The 23,472-nt window shown below is 40.8% G+C and overlaps 1 protein-coding gene across 4 annotated transcripts in view; it reads left to right on the top strand.

Annotated features, from left to right (window-relative positions):
- SAMD12 (sterile alpha motif domain containing 12) overlaps positions 1-23,472 on the top strand; it is a 383,927-nt gene that overhangs the window by 32,520 nt on the left and 327,935 nt on the right. For all 4 annotated transcript variants that reach the window (XR_011493306.1, XR_011493305.1, XM_014828762.3 and 1 more), the window contains exon 2: positions 6,477-6,655. Coding sequence is in view for 2 of the 4 variants with exons in the window: in XM_014828762.3 (XP_014684248.1) it covers positions 6,477-6,655 (179 nt within the window). In the remaining 2 variants the exon portion in view is untranslated. The remainder of the gene's footprint in view (positions 1-6,476; positions 6,656-23,472) is intronic.

Raw genomic sequence — 23,472 nt, 5'->3', positions numbered from 1 at the left:
ATGATGGGGATTGGAGTGTATTTGTTTCTAAGGTTGTTCGTTCATTAGCAACGTTTACTGGGTGCTGACTATGTGTAACTGTTCAGTCTTTGCAGGCACACAGATGAACAAGACTGCCTCTGTTCTAAAGGCAGTCAAGTAAATCAGTTTCAGGACAGCTCTACATATTTGACTTAACATATTTTTGGTGAATTACACAGTTAGGTTGGAAGTAGCTTTTATGTGCTCTTTTGAAAAACAGGGATGTGAGTTACTCATAAGAAGGGAATGGTGGTGAGTAGGATTGACTCAGGATGTTTCCATCGTACCTCTGCTTACTCTGTAAACAGTGATTGAGCACTCACTGTAGATTAACCATGGGCTAGGCTCTGGTTTGTAAAGCTCAATGAGGAGGAGTCACTTATTTCAAGGGCCTCCTAGTCAGAGACTAGGCAAACATGTTGATAAATATTTGCAATGCATGATGTACACACACACAGAGAACATATCTTCTAATAAGAAAAAGAGATTGTCAACATTGCTTAGGATATAATGGGTACAAAATCAGTTAAAGCTTCATAGTGGAAAGAAGAGAGCATTTAATATTTCCTGAAAGAAAAGAGTGTTTAATAAATGAGGGAAAGGAAGAGTGTATTATGTCAAAAGATCAGTTCTGTCAAAGTAGAGAAGCACAAAACATCTCAGGAGCTGCCAGCGGTTTCTGCCTGATGGTAGTGGAGGTCCCCTTGGTGCAGGAGCCAGAGAAGCCTAATGGGCTATTGGGAGTATTTGCACAGCCTCTGTTCATGGCCTAGCTCAGAAGAAGGGAACATTCAACTTGAACGAGTCTCTGTCCCTTGTTTCACTACAGGGAGAGTGGATGTGGGTGGGGATTGGAAGGACTGGGAAGCTGGGCGACTTCTTGACAAGTAAAATATACTTGTTTTTGTGAATGAATGCAGCCCAGCACATTGCTCAGCTCTTCTCGCATCATCTTGGGTAGATAGAATGAGGCCTGGCACTTCTGAATAGTCTGTGACTGTGACCTAAGTCACATCAGAGTGGGATCTCTCAAAGGTCAGGTTCAGGAGGCCCCAGGCTCACTTCCAGCAATTGCAGCACCTCTTCTGCCAGTCAATGGGCTGGGGCCCGTTTTGGAGAACATGCCCTTTCCAGGAAAATTCTAAAGTAATCTGATACTATTGATCTGTCATTATTGTCCTTTTTAAAAAAAAAAAAATAGAAAATCATCTTATGGCTAAAAATCACCATGAAATTATTGAAAAAGAAACTCAAACCTTTGAATAAAGAAAATGTTTTTAGAACTTCTCTTTCCATTTTTGGAGCCAGGAGGAGGAAAAAATGAGAGTTTTGGTTTTTGTTTTTAAGTTTTATTGTAAAATATGTATATAACATAAAATTGATCATTTTAACCATTTTAAGTGTATGATTCAGTGGCATTAGGTATATTCCTGTTGTTGCGTAACCATCAGCACTATCCATCTGCAGAACTTTTTCATCATCCCAAAATGAAATTCTGTACTAAGCAATAATTCCCCATTTGCCTCTCCTCCAGCCCCTGGTAACCACTGTTCTACTTTTGATTTCTATAAATTTGACTACTCTACCTGATACAAATGGAATCGTAACAATATTTGTCCTTTTGTGTTGGCTTATTTGACTTAGGATAATTGTCTTCAAGGTTCATCCATGTTGTAGCAGGTATCAGAACTTCATTCCTTGTTAAGACTGAATAATATTCCATTGTGTGTATATACCACATTTGGTTTATCCATTCATCCATCAATGGACCCTGGGGTTGTTTCTGCCTTTTGGCTATTGTGAATAATGCTGCTGTGAACATGGACGTACAAATATCTGTTTGAGCCCCTGCTTTCAATTCTTTTGTTGAATTCGGCATCATATGGTAATTCTCTGTTTAATTTTTTTGAGGAATTGCTATACAGTTTTCCACAGCAGCTGCACCATCTTACATTCCCACCAGCAATGTACAGGGAGTAGGGTTTTGCACATGAAAAAGAGATGGTGCTTTCAAAATGGCATCTCAAAACAGTGCTAAAATTTGTGCATTTGCAGTGAAATATTTTCCTGTTAACTTTTAAAAAGAGCAGTATTTGTGAAATCTGTTTTGGTTTTTAACTCTTCATTTTGAAGAACTCAGAATGAGCAACATTAATATTAAGGTGACAGTGGCAGCACTTGAGGTAAAGACCACAAGCAGCCCACAGTGTCAGTTTAATAACTAGAAATCCATAAGACACGAGTGGTCAGGGAGGTCAGGGAAATATGAAGAGGGTCTTGAAGCCAACCTGTGAACTGCTAGCCCATTAAATTGAGTAAATAACTTTAGTGGAAACAAGAAAGGGCAGTGATGAGGACAGAAAGGAGAAAGCAAACAGGGACACCTTTTACAAGATGTGCAAAGAAATGGAGGTCACAGCTTGTAAGAGGCCATTTGAAAGTTGCTTGATTTGTAAATATTAGGGACATGAAATTTCAGGGAAAACAAAGCAAAGCCTGTCAGAAATGGTTTTAAATAAATAAACCGAAGCACAAAACCTAAATCAACTTCTGGGTTTGCAGGCAAAGAGGGAACAGCTATGGAGGATTAAAATATTTGTATGAAGAAGAAGGGTATGTGCGTCGAAAGTCAAAGCACCATTTTCCACCTCATGTTTATAGATATCTTACATTTTGAATGCTAGGTATTTACTAGCAGAGAATAGTTTCCTTTTGATTTAAGGCATGATCGTGTAAAGAGAGGAGGTTGCTGGTTCATTCAGCAGCTGAACAAATGTTTCTTAGATGCCTATTATGTGCCAGTTCTGGACTTGGGAGTGGAGATCATGGAGATGTATAAGGGGTGGAGCCTGCCTCAAGGAGCTTGCAGTTGTGGTAGGCGAGGCAGACAGATCAATCAGGTAGACATCCTCAATACTGTAAGAAGATGAAGTATCAGGGTGCTACATTCATGGAGGGAGTATAGCCAAAGGTTCTTACTCTGGTAGCCAGAGACTCCTAGAAGGCTTTATGAAGAGGTCTGAACTGACATGTGGGCTGAGGAGGAGTCAGCTTTCCAAAGAAGGAAGTAGGATTCGGGTGGAGTAGAGCCTCTTTCTAGGAGGAGGGACCAGCATGAGCAAGGGTGAAGGAAGTACAAGAGTCTGACTGGGTGGGGAGGTAATGGAGGAAGAGAACAGGAGATACTGGGAGCTATCAGCAGCTCAGTGGTTTTCCTAGGCTGTGAGTTTCAAGGCAGGAAGCATCCAAAGATCATGCTGGAGAGAAAGATCAAAGTTATACATTTCTCTTTTCCTCATTACTGTCTAAATCTGTCCCATGCCAATCCCCCAGCTCCCTATGCAAGCACACCTTTTTTTTAATAATCACAATTTTAGTACATTTAATTGAATATTCTTTGTAAGTAGGCTATTCTTTGGAGATGGGGAAGCTGATTGATGTTAACAGTAATTAGCTTCATGCTCTCATAGGTTTTGTTCTCTTTCTGCCACTGCCTGAATTGGGCATTGTGGTTGATTCTCCAGCATTCACTCTGCTCTTGGCTTGTTGAGTAGCAGCAATGTGGTTTGGGGAATTTACCTTAGCTGAAGGTCAGCTGGTTTAAAGGTAGCCCTATCTGCACTGCCAGGGTTTTAGTTCACTAACGGGTGTGTGATTCACTTTGGTCCAATGAGAAAAGATGAAAGTTTGGAGGAGGACTTGGGGAAAGAGAACCATAGTCAACCAAGCTGTCTCTGTTGCTAGGTGAGAACCAGAGCTTGTAGATCTGGGTGCCATGAGGGAACTCAGGCTTAGGATAAAAGTGATGTTATGGATAGCAGAATGGAGAGATGGAAAAAAATATTGGAGTCCTTGATGACACTGTTGAGCTGGGAAATCAGTTAACTCTGACCTTTTTACCATTACTGTGCTTCCTGTTCTGAAAGCTAATAATTTCCCTTACTGTTTAATTCATTTGGGTTTGTTCATCTGAAACTTGAAATCATCTGCATCCTAAATGATACATATTCTTTCTGACCTTCAGCAGACACCTGTGTGACTTTTTGTAACTATAACTCTTAGAGCCTCATTTCCTTTGTCTGTGAAATGAATATAATTGTCTCACAGTTTTTCATGAAGACTATTTGAGATCCAGCCCAAAGCCTGGGGGAGGAGGCAGGAACTAATACATGTTTGAGTCCCTACTATGCACCATGAAATAGGCTGGTCTTTGGTTTTTAGGAAGCGTAGACACTTGAAGAGAAATTCAGATAATTTCCACGTGAAATGGTATAAATAAGGTCATATGCACGTGGGCCTTTGTACAAATCTGTTTAAGACCATTCATACAAAATTTGCTGAATACTGTTCCAGGCACGTGATCTAACATGGGATAGGGGCAGGTGGGGGTGGTGAGGAAGAGGATTAAGGGAAGGCATATCTGAAGAAATGGTATTTAAGCCGTAACCTGAAGGATGAATAGCAGTTAGGTGAAGCGTGGGAAAGTACATTTCAGGCAAAGAAACATTATGAGCAAAGTCCAGGAGCTGTGAAAGAACGTGGTGTGCTCAAGGAAGTGTGTGGTCAGAATGGAGTGAACAAGGGATAACATGGTGGGAGATGAAATTGGAAAGGTAGAAAGGGGATAGATAATGTAGGGGCTTGTTGGCCATGTTAAAGATTTTTGAATGATCTAGGTGTAAAATGAAGCCATTAGAAAGTTTTAAGCAGAAGAATCTCACAAGCTGACCTATACATTTTTTAATGGGGTTTTGGGGGTCAAGGGAGGAAGAGCACTTGGGCTAGTCAGCAGTCTGGGTGAGAGAAGTGGGTAGCTTGGACCAGGGGGATGGCAGTGGAGATGGAGTGAAGTAGGTGGGTTTGAGCAGCATTTTGGATATAGAACTTCTGGATCTGGAATTAGATGGAAGGGATGTGGTGAATCAAGGAGAGAGGGATGTCAAAGATGACTCCAGTTTCTGTGTGAGTAACTGGAGAAGACTGGAAAAGGCAACTTTTTTTTGGTATAAAAAAGGTTCAGTTTTGAATACATTTGAGATATCTATGATACATTGAAATTAGGATGTTGAGTAACAGTTTTACTTATGTCTGAAGCTCATAAGAGAGGTCTACCTAGGCTGGAGCTAAAATTTGAGAGTCACCAGCGGATTGATTGTATCAAAAGTGATGGGAATGAATGGTACCTGTTAAGGAGGGTGTGGAGAGTGGAAAAAGAACACCTTACTCACTTCTTCTGAGAAGCCTTCCTTCATCTCTCAGATGTAAAATATTCTTTCAGAAGCCTGGTAAAGAGAAGAGGAAACCTGACCTGGATGGGGTGCTGAGTAAAGGGAAGAATTTATAATCACAGGAGTTGGTTGAAGGGAAAGAATGCTGACAAAGGGGAAAACTGAAGATGTTGGGTAAAAGGAGATTATCGATGAAGTAAAGTTATAAGGGAGATGGGAGGGGATTAAAGTTCTGGCCTTAAATCCTCTGAGGCCAAAGGGAAGGGAATAAAGATGGGAGTTTAACTAAATTTGAAGAGTCAGGGTCATGGGAAGGTGAGATAATTTACTACTGGAGACTTCAAAACACACATATGTGCTACGTGTGCATACACACACACGTATACACAGCTGGTGGTTCGTGGAGGTCATATAGGTGGAATGTATGGTCCCTATAACATACACTATTTCTTTGATGATAATGGGTATGTAGGAGAGATTCGGTAGGTATTTGTTGAATGAATACATATCCTCAGAAAATAGACTTTAGATTTTATTTGTGGGAGTGTTCACGTTAGTGGATGTGGAGAGAGTAAGATATGAAAAATCAGAAGCCAGTAGGCTTAACTCCCTTGAACCCTTCCCTGTGATCTTTCCTTCTTGTCCGTATAGCAGTAATAACTGTTTTAAAAAATCACTAATTCCTTTGTCTGCCTCTTCTATTGGATTGTGAGTTCTTTAAGGGTAACACCTGTCATATATAAACCCACCTTTCCAGTATCTAACCCAGGGATGACACATAGTAAGTGCTCAAGAAATATTTGTTGAATGAATGCAAGAAGTAGATTTGAGTGGATACTTGAAGACTAGAGAATATTCAGAAGAAGGAGGGACTGAGCACTTTTCCAGATGGAGGCAGAGAGATAAGCTAAACTGCAGGAGGCACTAGCAAAGTTGCCTGATTTGGTATTCTCGTCTGTGATGTGGGGTTTAGTAACTCGCTCAAGGTCAGACAACTTGGAACTGATGGTTTCTGGATTTGCACGTAAGTCTTTCTGACTTCAAAGCTCAGGGTTTCCCACTATACCATGCTCCCTCTTCACCATATTATTTCCCATAGTTATGACACCACCACTCAACTGGCAAATGCCTCCTTTCTTCCCACTTAGGCCACATGAAATATTGTCTCTCTTGGACACCTTGTTTATATGATTTGTTTTCTGAGTTATGTTTTTTCCTCTTTCTTAGCTCTCCACTGCGGCTTGAATCCACGGGGTATTGATCACCCTGCCTGTGCCGAAGGTATTAAACTGCAAATTGAAGGTGAAGGTGTTGAATCTCAATCCATTAAAAGCAAAAATTTCCAGAAGGTGCTTGACCAAAAAGGAACCCCCAAGCGACTTCAGGCAGAAGCTGAGACAGCTAAGGTAGGTGATAATCCAATGAATTAAAGAGAGTCTGAAGCTGCAGCATTGATATTTTGTGGTCCAGCCTCAGAGGAGAACTGATAGTGCTTTTACTAATTACCATTGCATCTTCAGTTAAATGAAGGCTGCTCCTTGATGATGGGTAATAATAAAGGGAAATATTGGCTATGTCCCCTTTAGAGTGGAATTGAAACACATTTGTGGTCAGTCTCGTTGCATGAGGCTCTGAATATGGTATAGAAGGGGCTCTGGAGAAAAACTCCTTGGTCTTAAAGTTGAAAGGTTTGTTTGCCAGGCTCAGATTGATCACTTTATGATATTGGGAAAATCATGTGACTTCCTAAGCCTCAAATTCTTCCTCTATAGAATGGGTATCATAAAAACTACCTTCCCAATCATGTTGAGCAGATGAAACAATACTGTGCATGTGGGAATTTTGTAAAAGTCCCAGTTGGCTGTGTGAGGATGAGGGGCTTTTGCTGACAAACACTGTTAATAACAACTGACATTTTGTTAAATATATACATATATTCCAGGTACTGTTTGAAAGACTCTTGATGTACTGGTTTGTTGTGTCCCCATGACAATTCTGTGAGGTGAACAATGGTAAACAGGACCCTAATTAATGAAAGATATAATTGTTCTGTTTTATTGAAGGATATTTTGTTCTTTTTAGTCTTTAGCCTAGATGTAGGTACAAAACACACCTTGGTAAACTGGGAGTTGGAGGGTAGATGATTCTTTAGTAAGGACAACCTCTTTTAAAGGCTTTCCACAGTGTAATTAGAACTATACATATTTTTGTCTGCAATCAGTGAAGATGTCCATCACTATGGGGGAAAATGTTGAAGATGTTCATATTATTGAGAGAACTAGTCTTCATATGGCATTGGTTTCCCCCTTGTTCATTCCCTGCAAGGGAATTTCCTTTCAAATGTTTGAGTCAATGCATATATGCATGCCTGGGAAAGCAAATGTTGTAATCACCCAAGAAAAATATTCAGTGGAAAGGTCACTTTGCTGTCATGCAGTAACCACCTCCCTCCCCCCAAAAAAATGGCTTTCAAAATCAAATGTGAATTTTTCTGCTTTATCTACAGCTTTTTTGTTTGTTTGAGGAAGATTAGCCCTGAGCTAACATCCACTGCCAATCCTCCTCATTTTTGCTGAGAAAGACTGGCCTTGAGCTAACATCCATGCCCATCTTCCTCTACTTTATATGTGGGACGCCTACCACAGCATGGCTTGCCAAGTGGTGTGTAGGTCCACACCCGGGATCCGAACCAGTGAACCTCGGGCCACCAAAGAAGAGAGTGTGAACTTAACCACTGTGCCACAGGCTGGCCACTGCTTTATAGACAGTTTTGAATAGTTACCATTGTTGCTTCCCTTCTTTAGTGTGGATAATTAAAGCTGATGACCTTATGTGTGTGTGTGTGTGTGTGTGTGTGTGTGTGTGTTACAGGAGTGGAGAATGATTAACAAAAAAAAGATATTGCAAATATTTGCACTAGGTATTTTAGCTGAGAGAAATTGCACCCCACAGGAATTTGGTTGATGATCGCTGAAGTTTGGTTTGTGAGCAGAGTTGGAAATAAGGGAGCCCTATTATGACATCTAAACCTCATCAATCTCTGATACTGCACAGGCATCTTGAAAGAGTAAGGGGAAAAAGTCTTAAGGGTCTTCTTTAACTAGTGAGATAAATAGACTTTGTCTGAGTAGGATCTTTTCAACAGGATGCTTAAAATATTAAAAATTAGAGTGGAGAAAAAGAAAAATTAATTATTGATATTTGTCTGATTTTAATTCAACTTAAAACATTTCCCAATTATCTTTTATTTGCAAAACAGATGGGTAATATAAAAAGTTTGATTCAAACCTGATACAATTTGATGACTTCTGAATCATTTGGAATATATGGTATTTTAGTAAATCCTGAATTTTCATGTTGGTAGCACTTGCCTTTGCCTCTGGATCATTTTGTATTTGCTTTGCTGACAACATACTTCACTGAGAATGTAGTAGTCTAGAAAGAACTTTTCCTCAGGAATAGACCCCGTATTGGAAACCAGATTCATTTGAGTTTATCTAGATCATCCACAACAAAACTCCCAAACAAATGGGGTTGAAAAGGTGATTCTGAGAGTTTTCACATTGACATCATATTTAGGAGTGAACAGACTAGAGGCTTTACTAAAGCTTAGACAAAGTATTTATTCATTTTTTTCATGGAAGGCTTGATGGCATTTTTCATGCAGGACTTACTGCAGGCTCGCAGGATCACATACCCTGAAGTTTTTGTACCACAGACAATGTGAACTAGTTGTATGCATGGACAGACACATTTAGATATTCTCTTCTGTTGTATTTAGAGGGTTATTGGAGTTGTAACATCTGTTTTGGGGGATAAATAATTGAATCTCTGGTAACTTGACCTACTCGAAACTTACTAAAAAAACCTCTGGCTAGAGATGCATGCATTGAAAGCCACTCAGTAATGTAAATTTCGACAGCTTTCTGGGAGGACAGTCTGATAGTAATTATCAAAATTTGAAATGTATGTAATTTTTAGCCAATAATTTCCTCTCTAGGAACTTGTCCTAAGGAAATAACCATCCAGATGTGCACAGATGGCTGCAGAAGAATGGTCTCTCTATCACTGTTTGTAATATGAAAACCTTGGAAACAGCCTAAATGTCTATTCCTAGAGCACTAGCTAAAGAAACAATGTGTATTTTTGCAATGGAATAGAATTTTCCCCTTATAAGGGTGGGGGAGACCTATGTGTGCTTATCTTAGTGTTCAAGCTGCTGTAACAAAATACTATAGACTGGGTAGCTTGTAAGCAATAGAAATTTATTTCTCACAATTCTGGAGGCATCTGGAACTTAAAGATCAAGATGCTGCCCACCTTGGTGTCTGATGAGTGTCTGCCTCCTGGTTTGTAGATGGCTATCTTCTCACTGTGTCCTCACATGGTGGAAAGGGCAAAGGAGCACTCTGGAGTCTCTTTTATGAGGGCACTAATCCTATCCGTGAGGACTTCACCCTCATGACCTAAGCACCTCCCAAAGGCCCTACCTCCTAATACCCTCACATTGGGGTTAGGTTTCAACATATGAATTTTAGGGGAACACAGACCTTCAGTCTATAGCAGTATTTATGCAGGAAAATGAGTGTGATAATATTTTTACGTGGGGAGGGGAGGAGAAAGGCAAGTCACAGCATGTGTAGCATGTTCCTATTCATGTAAAAATGTCTTTGTATAAGCGCACTACTGAGTCTGGAAGAATTTACTCCACAGTTTGAGCGGCAGTTTATACCTGGAGTTGAAGTTATGGGGGAAACTTTCTCTTTCTCCACTTCTGTTTTGAGTTTTTGGACAAAGATATGCATTCTTTTAAGCATATTTATTTTAAAGCCCTTTTCAGATTGCCCTATTAACTTTTAACTATTACAGTAGGTCAACTGTACCTTTTCCTGTTGAGTCGGTATTCTGCCTTTTAGGGTGCCGTATGTCCTCCCATGGTTTCTGATTCTTGCTGGTAGGTTATTTGCCAAGGGAAAGAGTTACCTTGGGGACTGTGTGTGTCTTGGGTTGTGGAGGCCATTTGATGAGTTGCCTTTTTTAGTACATGTGCTGCTGAAGTGAGCACTGATGGAGTGTTTTTGCATTTCTCTCTTCCTGAACCTCTTAGGATGGAACAGCTTTGACCAGGAGTTCCATTGTATTTCAATTTGACATTCTATCTCTTTGTTACTGACTGACTATGCAAATCAAGGGTCCCCATATGCACTTTCCTGTTTGTGGATGTCACACTGGGAACCTGGTTCCAGCTCCCTGTCATGGCTCTGGGATCTTCCACCTTGAGTCCAGCCATGTTGAGCTTTAAAACCTATCCCTCAGCGCAGCATCTCTTCCACATTTCCAACAGGCCCAGTGAGCTGCATGCTCTTCATTGCTGTGGGTTTCTCACGCCTAGTGATTTCTCTTCCTTGATGCCATCTTGACAGAAATTTGTATTGCTTTCATAATTTAAAAATTTCTCTCTCTCCCTCTCTCTCCATTCTTGGAAAAATCATCCTTTTTGCTTCTCTCTTAGAATGTGATCTTGGGACCCCCTGCCCTAATTCCTCAAAAGACTAGAACCCTAATTCCGGAAGGAGTTGTTGGTGCCACAAGTTGCCTCCAGCTCTTATAGACCAAAGAGAAACCAATAGAAAACCAAGCTCATTTTTAAGCCTTAATATGGGCAGCATTCAGTCTAGTTGGGGAAAAAAAATGGATCCATTTGAAAAGTGGATCAGCAAAAGATATTTACCAATGTAAATCCTAAATGCTTATGAGCACCTGGGAATCCAGAGAGTGTGCATGCCGTATCACAGCTGCAGTTACAAGTTCAAGACACAAATAACTGCGTTAACTCAGCTTTGCAGGTGGATACAAGGCAAGAGAGATAGTAGGTATATAGCATTTTCATCTCATCATGGGGCGCAGAAGTTATGAAGGTACACAGCTTCTTTTGCCGCCTCACCCACACAGGAGCATGTACAACTGCCTCAGATGAGAGCCAAGGTGAGGATGAGTCTTCTTGATGCAGAGAAAGCACAGCCTCTGTTTCCCACTAGTCTGTTTTTACCATTCTAGTCATGGAGGCCCAGGGCCAACTCACAGCTCCTGCAGACGAATTGTAGTTCCACATAATATTTTCCAAGGAAGCAGCCCTGTGAGACACTGAGGTCCTTCCGGGACAGGCCTAGGCCTGAGGTTAATTAATCCTTTCCTCATAGAGCAGTAGGGATGGGGCTGCGGGAGAGGGTATTCCAATAGAGAGAGAACTTCACCCGTGTGGTCAAATATCGATAAAATTCAAATACGCAGCAATAAGAATGGAAGGTGCCCTTAGCAATGAAGTCTAAGTCCCTTGAGTCAAGTTTTGGCAGCAGACATCCTCGGGTGTGCTCAGTAGCAGTCTTCTTAGTGTCAGGGTTTGTGTTGTGGAAACTGGTGGGAACAGTAGTTTGGAGCCAAGTTGTATAGGATGTGAATACTAGAACGAGGAGTGTGGATTTATTTTCTGCACTGTTCAATATGGTAGCCAGTAGCTGTGTGTGGCTATTTAAATTTATTAAAATTAAATAAAATGAAAAAAACGCATTTCCTTGGTCAAACCAGTCAAATTTCAAGTGGTCAGTTGCCACATGTGTCTAGGGGCCACTGTTTTGGATAGCACAGACATAGAACATCACAGAAAGTTCTGTTGGACCTCGCTGCTCTGATCTGTGGGAAGCCATTGAAGATCTCTGGGTATAGGATGTAAGATGAAAAAATGGAATTGTGTTAACATTTTCTCTGACCCTTGTCCTTAGGCCTCGAAGGATATGTACTTCAGTCATAGGAAAAATGTTGACACAGGAGTCTGTTCTGAAAGTGATATTCCTAAATGGTCTGGTTGGAATTTGAGTTTCTGTGGCAACTCTGGCTGTGGAATAAGATCAGTTCTTCAGCAGGCAGTATCTTGGCTGTTCCCCATCTTGGAATTCTGGGATGTGTCCTCACAGGTGTCCCAAACATGGCATTGGGAAACTAGAAACTTAAGGAAACTTCCCTTTTCTGTGTTTTTATGCCTGTAAAATAAGGGTTTCAAAGGTTAATTCTTACTTTTCCTTGCCAGCAATGCCAGTTCGCCAGAGCCTATAAAGTGGTGAGTCAGTGATAATCAAGAGTCTTGGTGGCTTTTTGAGTGTCCCTCATTTTTGCATGACTGCCCCAAACCTGTTATTTATAAAACGTGTATCCTCATTTTGCAGCTGAAAAAACAAAGAATTTAAATGACTTGCCAAAACTTAGTTTCTGGCTAACAACTAGAGCAACATGGAATTCAAATCTGAGTCTAATGACTCCAAATCTAGGGTTTTATATTCTCTTAACATTAAATGTACAAATGATTTATTTATTTGAAAAGAAAATATAATGTGTTAGACTGAGAATCTGGCCAACTCGGCAGAAGAGGTTAAAACACTGCCTGTATTTTTTATTCCTCAGAGAAACACGGAAAATCTTGATTGCTGTATTATATAAGGGAGAAGCAATGCCAGCATCTAAAACAGTGAATAATTGCCTGTGTTTGGCTTTGGGATGCATTATGTGAGTCTTTGGCAGCACATAGCCTTTTCTCATTAGGTTAATATTAGATTTAGTTTGTATTTCTTTGGCACAGAGTTAAAGGAGCTGGCCTGGAACTTACTGCTGGAGGCAGGAGGAGGAAAAAGCCTGGTGCTTTGGATAAGCCACAGGCAGATAAATGAGAGTTGACTGGAGGGCAGTTGGTGGACATTTCTAACAGCAAGCAGGAAGCATTAATCTGGGATTAAAACAGAAAGCTAAAAGAATTTTGACTTGGGTTAAAAGACGAAGGGTGGATTGTACTTAACCTTGATCAAATTACATTGCTCAGCTGCCTCTGAGAAGGTCTGTGGCAATTTGGGGGATAGAATGATCTAATTCTTGGCTATGTGTATTTCTTGGCTCGGAGAGCAAGAGTGTCTCCAAAAGAAGCTGCCAACCCAATATAGTGTCACCAATGATGTGAAAGGACATAATGCATGGGAAACACAATGAGCACATACTTAGTTAAGAATTGCCAGAAGGGTCAGAACAAGAGAGGCAAGCCAGAATGACGTCATGCTATGTGAGTTCCAGGGCCCCAGTACACATACACTGGGCACTTGGAAAGATGTCAGAAGAAACTACAGTAAACCCGTATTGGAAAAGGTAAACGTTTATTGCTAAAGTGTTGAGCTCTGAAGAGTTGTGACAGTAAAAAGGGTGTATTTGAGTCATAGATTACGGTATAAGCAACAATGAAGAAATCTTGAGGAGCATTTGTCTACCTAATTTACTTTATAGGTGAGGGAACTCAGACTCAGATGAAATTGAATGGCTTCTCCAAGATCTTGAGGCTAGTAGTGACTCAGTCTAGACTAAAACGTGGTCTTCTAACACATCGCCAGTGCTTTCTGCTCTTCTGTGCTGACAAATCTGTGCAAAACAACAAGTACTTGGAGCCATTTGTTCTATGGTACTTTTCTGGTTGCCATGACTGTCGTGTGTGCCATTTGAGGATGCAAAATGGAAGGCGGTGTTCGGGGGAGATGGAGCCCCTAACAGTGGGTAGATCAGGGGCAGTTACAGTTCCATCGGCAGTTTTGACACAGCAAAGATAGGCCTCTGGAAGAAAGGGCATGTGAGTTCTAGGGAGGGTTTGTCGGCTAGCACTTGGCCCAAATGCTTTTCTTTTCCAGCTTGAAATTCTGAAGATCAGTATGTTCTCAACCATGGCCACAGTTAAAGAATCCTAACAGTCAGAATTGATTGTGATATTTCAGAATTGTGTGCATCTATATAAAGGCAAATAGACAACGTATACCCAAGAAGGAGATAAACATAGGTGGCACTTATGACAACAGTGCGAGTATTCTGTAGTTCTGATGATGAAAAGTCTCCCAGCCCTTGATGAGTGACATTGGAAAAGCCTAGAGGTAGCTAAGAGCCCTGGTCAACCCAGCCAAGTGAAGAACTCAGGAAGCAGATAAAGCAGAACCACATGGAGAAGTATGAGATCTAAGATGAACAGCAGAGGGTGGTGGAAGAAAGCGGAATTTGACCTTTGGCCACACCCATAGCTGGAGGGCTGATGACAGTTCCTAATGAGGGGCATTGTAGTTTAACAAATGCACATCATCTCAAAGCATGTACAGTTTCACCTTCTTTCTCTATGCACACAAATGCTAAAAGATCTTCTTTATAAAATGCGTATTGTTTAGTAAGTTTTTCTAGTAAATCTTTGTTTTGCTTTCCCTAATATCTTACACTGTAGTTGCTGTTGAACTATGACTACTTGGACTCAGGTGACCATTTAGAACAGGGGTTTGTAAACTTTTAGTGTAAAGGGCTAGAGAGTAAATGGCTTTGCATGTTGAGTGTTGCTATCCCTATGTGACTTTGAGGAAGTGGACGCCTTTCCTTGAGACAGTTAAGTGGTGGAGCTCTTACTTAGATATGTGCATCTTTACTGCTCCGTGTGTCTCAGCTGATGGGAGGAGCTGGAGAGCTCAGCTTTAGACAATGCACACCCAGTAGTATGGAAAACTGTGAGGAGAGAGGTGAAGGTGGAAGGGATACTTCAAATCATTTTAAAGAGATAACCCACTTTCTTTTCTTCTCTATAAATATACAAATGGCCACAGCTTATGTTCTATTTGGATACAAGTTGCCAAAAGTTTATAGTTGTAAAGGAAAAAAAAAATTGTAATAAGTAATAAATCATTTAAAACTGCCCTGATATCAATCATAGATTGAGAAGGAGAAAGATTTTGTAATAATGATTGAATTGGAAAAGAGTATTCCATTATGTTAAAAAAAATGCAAATGGCATAGGCAATTCTGTTATTCAGAGATGGATTATTCCATCAACACATCATGTTCCTTCATTCTATCCTCAGTTCATATTCTGAAATCCGTGCACATTCCACCTCCGCTACCATCACACGGGTCTACCTGACCATCTCTTCTCCCTTGGACCACAACAGTAGCCTCTTAACTGGCTTCCATTTCCCTCTTGCCCTCCTGCGATCCATTCTCCACACAGCAGTCTTGAATCAGAGGATGCCACTCTCCTGCTTAACATCCTCAATGGCTTTTCATTGCACTGAAAGTGAAAATCCAGATTCGTTATCATGATTGATAAGAACCTAAGACATTTGGATCCTGCTTGCCTTCCCAGCCTTGCCTCGGCTGTCGTCTGGTTGTCTGAGCTCCAGGCGTATTTGTCTTTCTGTTTCTTGCATATACCAGGGTCATTCTCTGTTGAGAGCATAGATACTTGCCATCTCATCTGCCTATCATGATTTCCCCCTTGATCATTGCATGGCTGGTTCCCTGTCATTTAGGTCCCAGCTCAAATGTGCCTTTCCAGAGTCCTGACCACCCTAAGTTACTCGCCCAGTCACACTGTCTGACATCACCGTTTGATGTCCTTCATAGAACTTCTGCCTGTCTGAAGTCATCCTGTTTCTTTTCTGTCTCTTCAATAAAATTTAAACTCCTTAGAGCAGTAATCTTGTCTGTCTTGTTCACTGCTGTAACATCAGTGCCTGTTACAGTGTCCAGCACATAATAAAGAATGCATTTTTGATAAATAAGTCAGTTGGTGTGACACAGAAGTCCCTTGCCTCTGGATCTGTCTCTCTTTTGCCTCGTAGTTATTTCATTATCTTTAACCTCTTTACAACTGAGCAGAAAGATAAATTTTCTTGGTCCTATAATGGTTGACCATGTCAGAGAAATGCTTTTCTGGACTGGTGGGTGCTTATGCGACATCGCCCACAGGGTGAGCAAGGGATATATACATAGCCACTCTCTTACACTGCATCCTCCAAAAGTCAGGTTTTCTCTAAGACTAGGGAAATACCTGTTTGCAATTTGTGGCAGGCATTCCAAACTTCACCTAGATAAAGAATCTTTAACTCCCAGATCAGGACCCAGTGATCTCTCTGCTACCTCCAGAACTGGCCAAGATTCTAGATGGCAAGTTTCCTTCACTCCCACCTACACTCTCTTCAGGGTCCTCAGTATAAGCATCAGCTGACTACCCTGATTTTCACCCCATCTCCTTGAAGTCAAAACTTGAAGGAAATGGGAAGTAGCAGCTTCTCCTTAAATGATTAGGAACTCATGACTCAAGTTGAAAATCAGATCACTAGGTACCAAACAGTAGCTAAAACTTTATATCCAGGGCTTTACAAATTAGAAAGTTTTCAAATGTTGCTTTTGCAGGAAACCTTCGATATATCCTATCATAGTCTGCTTGGGCTGCTATGACAAAATGCCATGGACTAGGTGGCATAAACAATAAACTTGTATTTCTCACAGTTCTGGAGGCTGGGAAGTCCAAGATCAAAGTGCCAGCCAATTTGGTTCCCAGGGAGGCCCCTCTTCCTGGCTTGTAGATGGTAACCTTCTGGCTGCATCCTCGCATGGTGGGGAGAGAGTGAACTCTGGTCTCTCTTCCTTTTCTTAAAAGGACACTAGTCTCGCCAAGGGGCCCCACCCTCATGACCTCATCTAAACCTTATTATCCCCCGAAGGCCTTATCTCCAAATACCATTGCATTGGGGGTTAGAGCTTCAACATACGAGTTTGGGAGGGGACACAAACATTTGGTTAATGACATATACCAAATATGCATTTTGGCCAAATGGCTGAGTGCTAAATCATTATTTGGCTGAAGTTGAATATCACCATCATAGAATGAATGTCTGGCATGCAAGAATAAACTTGAAATATTAATAAGAATGCCTATTACAACTTAATTAAAATTATACCAAGCAGACTTTTTTAAAATTGGCATTGTAGTGCAGTGGTAATAATTTCTCAGAGCCATCAGCTCCCATGATTTTTGTATTGCACATTTATGATACTTAAAATATGCTCTCTCTCAACTGAAGTCAGTGAAGGATCAATGTACATTTTTGTCAAGCTCTGCCACTACAGGGTCATGCTAATGGGGATATTCCCCCCATGTCATTAAGCATTTTTCCTCTCTGGTAATAACTGACTGAAGTAAAGACTTCAACCCTTGGGCTTGCCGTCTTGCTTTGAAGGTCATGAGGCAATTTCATTGAAACAATCCCATAAACTAAAGCTTTGGGCTGTACTTGAAGAAGATGGTTTTTAAAATTCTCAAAATCAAGCTTAATTTTGTTGCTATCCCTTGTGGTTTTCTTTTTTTTTTTTTTTTTTTTTTTTTGAGCAGTGTTTTCACAATATTCCTTGTGAAACATGATTCTCAATTTAGCAGCCAGGATGATCTTGTTAACGTCCCGGGCAGATCATGTCGTTCCTCTGCTCAGACTCCTCTAATCTCTCCCCATTTTCCTCAAATGAAAAGCCAAAGTCCTTTCAGTGGTTCAGCAGGTCCTGCAAGATCAGTCCCCTGGCAAGTCACTCATGTCATCTGCTACTGCACTTCTACATGCTCAGGCTGCTCCTGTATTAAACCAGTCATCTTCCCACCTTGGGGCCTTTTCATTGGCTGTTCCTCATCCTGCAATTCCCTTTCCTCAGGATGCACAAGGTGCACTTCTTCTTGTCCTTCAAATCTTCACTCCAGCATAACCACCTCACAGAGGCTTATGTGAGCTATTCTATTTAAATAATGAACTCTTTCTCACTGCCCTGACTCCCTGGCTCTTTTCTGTTCTTCTCACTGCCTCTCCCACCCTACATACTCATCACTTTCTAAAACAGTGTATCATTTCCTTATTTATTATGTGTATTACTTTACGTGATCATCCACCGGAGTGTAAACTCTGCGAAGGCAGGGTCATGTTTTGTTCAGTGACATATCCATAAGACTCACGACCCTGCCTGGTATGTCCTAGGGGTTCAACTCTTTGTTTAAATGAATTCTTTTAACAATCAGTGTACATTTAATCTTCAGCTCACTGATAGACTTTTACTATATAAAGCAAATTAGGAGAATTTCACTCTAAGTTACATCTAGAATGCTAACTTTTATTGGAAAGGGAATTTTCATACGACAACAGTGAACTCAAAAAACATCCCTGTTTGTGTTACTAATAGTGCTGTGATGATCAGATATGTAAATAATCTGTATGATCAAATAATCATTAATTGAACACAAGTTCAAGGTTGCCAAAAATATAATTGAAATGGCGTTTGACTATTTGGCTTGCCAGAAACCAAGGCTGAAGCCAAATCCTAATAGCAGATTTTTGGCCGAATGCCACAACCAAAACTGAGCTTGGTGCCTCCTTGTTCTTTATATAATTAAGCAGTTTACCTTCTAAATGTTCACATGTCTAACTTGTACATTGTGTAATCTTGTTTTTTTGGGAAAATCTGATATCAGCCTTTTTTTATGTTCTATATAGACAAAAAGAAGGGTTAACCCTATACAAGCTGCGTAGTGGTAACCTCTTAGAGATGGCTAGACACAGAAGAGAGGAAGACATCAAAGCTTGAATTTACCAGGAAGAATGATTTTATAAAGGATAGGTAATTTTGCTATTTTGATTTATCTTGCAATTACATAGTCAAGAGCACAGACCCTGGGGCCTGAGTTCTGATCCCTGCTCTGCCACAGACTGGCTGCATCACCTGGGGCTAATTTCTTGACGTCTCTCTGCCACAGTGCCTTCATCTGCCCAGTAGAGATAATCATAGTATTGACCTCAATGGGTTGTTGTTAGCAGCATTGGGTTTACATATGCAGTGCCTAAAATGGCTCCTGGCATATAGTAAGCACAACGTAAGTTTGCTACTATTGTTATTCTTAATATTGTCATTATTCTTAGAGAACATTTTAGCAAGATAGATTGGAGAATATTTTTTTTTTAAGCCAAGGTTTCAAATTGACTGCCTGTAGCCATATGGGGTCCACCAGCAAGTTTTGTTTGCCCACACCAACTTGACATTTAAATTAATCTTCCACAGTGGAAAACCCCAGAAATTCTTCATTTAAAAGCTCCAGATTTTCCACTTCTTTTGAAAAATTAAAAAATCTGGAAATGATAAACCTAAACTTGTACCAGCTGGAGTTGCCAGCAGCTGCTGCTTTTAAATGAGGAGTTTTTCCAGTTTGGTTCTGTCTGTGGCTGGCTCTCTTCACTCATGATGTTTCCTGATAGGCTGATATAAGCAGTTTAGTTCGTGACCCTATAAAGGGATAGCTAAGTCTCTTACATTTAGTGAAAATGTCTCTTATTTCCTTAAATATGCACTTGTTCTAAGTTCAAAGTATCTATTAGACCCCTGATGCTCTAGTGAACAAGACACCAGTGGAAACTGGGTCCCAAACATGTACTATGATGTAAATTCTAATATGTATTTGGAAGGAAACAAACCGAGGTCTGAGAAATTGAGATAGAAAATAAAGATGGAGTAGAGAAGACAGGAGGGAAGGAGGAAGGGGAGAAAGGATGTTTTTGAAATGAAACCTAAATATTTATCAATAGAAATGGAGACAAGTGGGTAACTTGAAGTTTATTTTGAAGATAGAAGTGGTAAGATGTAATTATGTGTAACCCATGAGACAAAGGGAGGAATCAAGGATTACTCCTAAGTTTCTGGTTGTAGCAGCTAACTGGACATTGGTGTTGCTTAGTGAGATGGGGGAAAATGACAAGAGAGGGCATTAGCAGAGGAAGGTTTGGGGCAAAATCACAAGTTTCATTTTGACCATGTTAATTTTATGATTTCTGAGCTACATCCAAGAGAAAATGTCAAGTAAGCCATTAAACTTGTGAATCCAGGTTTCCAAGGGAGGTCTCAGTTACAGATATAGATTAGAGGTCACATCTGTCACACTGGGGTGCATGTGTGTGACACAGTGTGTAGAAACCAAGGGATTTTCCATGGGTCCTCACCTCTAGGAGGTGGTATCCCTTTTTTTCCCCAGCCTCTGCTACTACTTTGATGATTCTTGTTATCTCTGCCCTGTCATCATTGGACTTTGATGAGCCTAAGGGCTAGACTGTTCAGTTTGGAGTGTAAAGGCCCAGCATGAAAGTACTTGGATAGAAATAGCTCATCCTAACCTTTTCAGTCTAATTTTTGACCACCACCCCTGCTCCCATTCATGCTTGCCTACTGTTAACTGTTTTACACATCTAGTGAAAAGAGGCCAGTGCATTGCATGAGCAGTCAGAAAAGGGGAAGAGTAGGGTTGTTGGGATGAGCAGCTGATGGAGTTTTTAGGCTTCAAAGCTTATTAATTTTCTATTGAGCCAGCCCTCAACAGATTCGGCACTCTCACTGCCACAGCCTGGGTTCATTTCCCAGTCAGGGAACCACACCACCTGTCTCTCAGTTGTCGTACTATGGTAGCTGTGTGTTGCTGTGATGCTGAAGGCCATGCCATCGGTATTTCAAATACCAGCAGGGCCACCCATGGTAGACAGGTTTCAGTGGAGCTTCCAGACTAAGACAGACTTAGAAAGAAGGACCTGGCCACCCACTTCTGAAAAAATTGGCCATGAAAACCCTGTGAATAGCAGGGAGCATGGTCTTATATAACACCAGATGGACAATGAAAGGGTGGCGTAAAAAGACTGGGCAGAGTTCTGCACTGCTGTACACAAGGTTGTAGGAGTTGGAATCAACTCAACACTAACAACAACAAAATTTTCCATTGGGATGTGAGGGTGTATTTATTTTTCACTCATGCTGTCACGATAGATGTCACTTGTGTTCACCAGTATCTACTTCTCTCCTGGGCTCATGGAAGACTGCACTTCCCAATCTCCCAGAATGACTAGTTCTAGACGATGGCCTGTGAGAGAAAGTGACATGCTGTACTAACAGGCTAGGACAACAAGAACGCTGGTGCAAACTTCCAGCTCCCTCTTTCTTTTTGAGGAGTGTGGTGACTACATGTTCAGATGGCAGAGCACAAAGTCAAAGGAACTTTGATCACCAAGTCTCCATTCATGGAGGACAGCTGCCCAAGAGCTGACTTGTAGCTGACTTTGTATAAGCAAGAAAGAAACTTTCATTGTGTCCCAAGATTTTGACGGATGTTTGTTACTGCACCATAAGCCTAGCCTAACCAGATTAATCCAGATGTCATCTGGAAACCATACAATAATGCTTACTCAAAACTTAAGCTCCTCACAAGTAGGCATCTTGTTGAACTTCAGGCCAAGTGCAACCCTTGACAAAGATGGATGTGCTTGAGTATTACTCAAAAATTGGTATTGATCATGACTTTGTTTTTAACAGATGGAGACTATCAGTACTCTTTTTACTCTGAACTAAAATTAAGTTGTTACTTGAAGATTTTAAAGCTTTTCTCCTGGGTCCCAGTGATTGTCACCAATGTCAGGACATTCTGAGGCATGCATCTCCCTAGTGCCTATTTTGTGTTTGTATGTAGTTGACAGCAATTAGCTGCTGTTTCTATCTCATAATGATGCTGCGATTTCCTTTCATGTCCTCATGTTTTCTTCTAGAATGTATCACTTGAGTGCTAAGCACATGTAACGAGTCTAAATCATTGGGCTTAAAAGTTAGAGATGAGTGTTATTTTTCTGGTGTCATTTGTGTGTGGTTTAATCTACTTGAGCAATTATTTTGTTTTGGAGAAGCTGACCTATTTTTCCCTCCTGAATGCAAATCTGAGCTGTATCTCTTACCATTTGCACAGTGACTTTCTGAGACACAAATGCTTCTCCTTGAATGACCCCTTTCCCTCTTGGGCTTCCTTAGCTAATATTTATCGGCAACATCTGGGGTTTAGCGCAATGAAGTTATTTACAGCAGTGCTTATTAGTGCACTGCTGTGAGTCATGGCGCTTCCTAGCCAACTCCGCCATTTTGTTGAGAATGGCCCTCAGTGGAGCCCCGAGATTTGCAGCTATTTTTCAGGAAGTAGAAGCCTTGTGTGCTTTGATGAAAAATCACAGAGAATGTAGGGGAAGGGACTGATTACAATTGGAATGGACATAAGGAATCTTCTAATTGAACCTTCTCATTTTACTGGTGAGAAAATTGATGGGCAAAGAATGACTTGCAGAAGGCTGCAGGAAGTAAGTTACAGAAATGCAAGCAGGAGTCAGAGCTTTTGCTCTCAGTCTGTTTATCACTCCATCATAGCTTTTCTTTCTTGGGACTTTAATACTTAATCCAGGATGTTTGTGGGGAGGAAGCTTTCTTTGTTCATAGATCATTTCTTAGATTTTCTTTCACTCAGGGAAGAAAAATAGGAGAAAATTCAAGTTCTGTTTGGGTTGGTTATTTTCAGCATTGTAAGGGTTTCTCCACCTTCCTCCTGGAGAAGGTCTCCTTACAGCCACATCCTGGTTAGGGCAGAACAGGCAATTGCTTTCAGCTTTATGCTCCGGGCATGGATGGTGATGGCTACAGCTGAGAATGGAATGAGAAGGGACTGACATCTCCAGCTGCTGTTAAAAGTGATTCCCAGGCTCGTGCATATATCTCCACTTACTTTTTGAAAAAATATATGTAATATTTGATATATAGACAATAGCACAGGATATATGTCTCTATGGCTAATAGTAAAATTAACACTAGTGAACTCACCACCAACCTTGTGAAAGCCTGCTTATTTTTGAACTCATCTTCTCTTGTGTTCTCTGGGAGTGACTGACTCCCTTAGCTATATCCTGCTTCTTGTATTTTTTCTTTCTATAAAATATTGCTGTTAAACATGCGTACAAGCATCCTCTATCTTTAAATCAACCACAATTACAACATTTTTGTTTTATTTTTTAACGTCACTTTATTCCTCAAATACAGTGATTTCCAAGATTGTCATCAGCCCTTTTCTTGTCTGTTTTACCATTTTCCTCCTTGGCAGTGTCTATGGAGCTGACCACCAGATCCTTATCTCCAGGGCTTGCTTCTCTCCTGAATCATCATCCGTCATTTTCAGCTACCTGGTGGACAGTTCCACTTGGACCTACTGCAGTTACTTCAAAAGGAACAAAAGAAATCTGCTTTCCTTCGACTACTACCCTAATTTTTAAAGATCCTTCCTTTTGGTCCTAAACAAATATATCCAAGGAATAATTTGTATATACTCCCTGTATTTATTGCATGACCCACACTTACTCTTTCATCTCCTTCAATTTCATCTGTGGCTGCCCTCCTAAAGCTATAGTCTCTGAAGTCAGTAATTAGTTGTACTTTTCCACCATTGCGCCCCTGTCCTCACTGCTCATTCTTAGGCACTTCTCTGCAGTGTTTGACTTTGTTGATCAATTCCTGT

This window comes from Equus asinus, chromosome 12 (genome assembly GCF_041296235.1).
Source record: "Equus asinus isolate D_3611 breed Donkey chromosome 12, EquAss-T2T_v2, whole genome shotgun sequence".
Taxonomy (NCBI): Eukaryota; Metazoa; Chordata; class Mammalia; order Perissodactyla; family Equidae; genus Equus; species Equus asinus.
The sequence above is the reverse complement of the archived record's forward strand: the minus strand, read 5'-3'. Positions and strand labels throughout refer to the sequence as shown.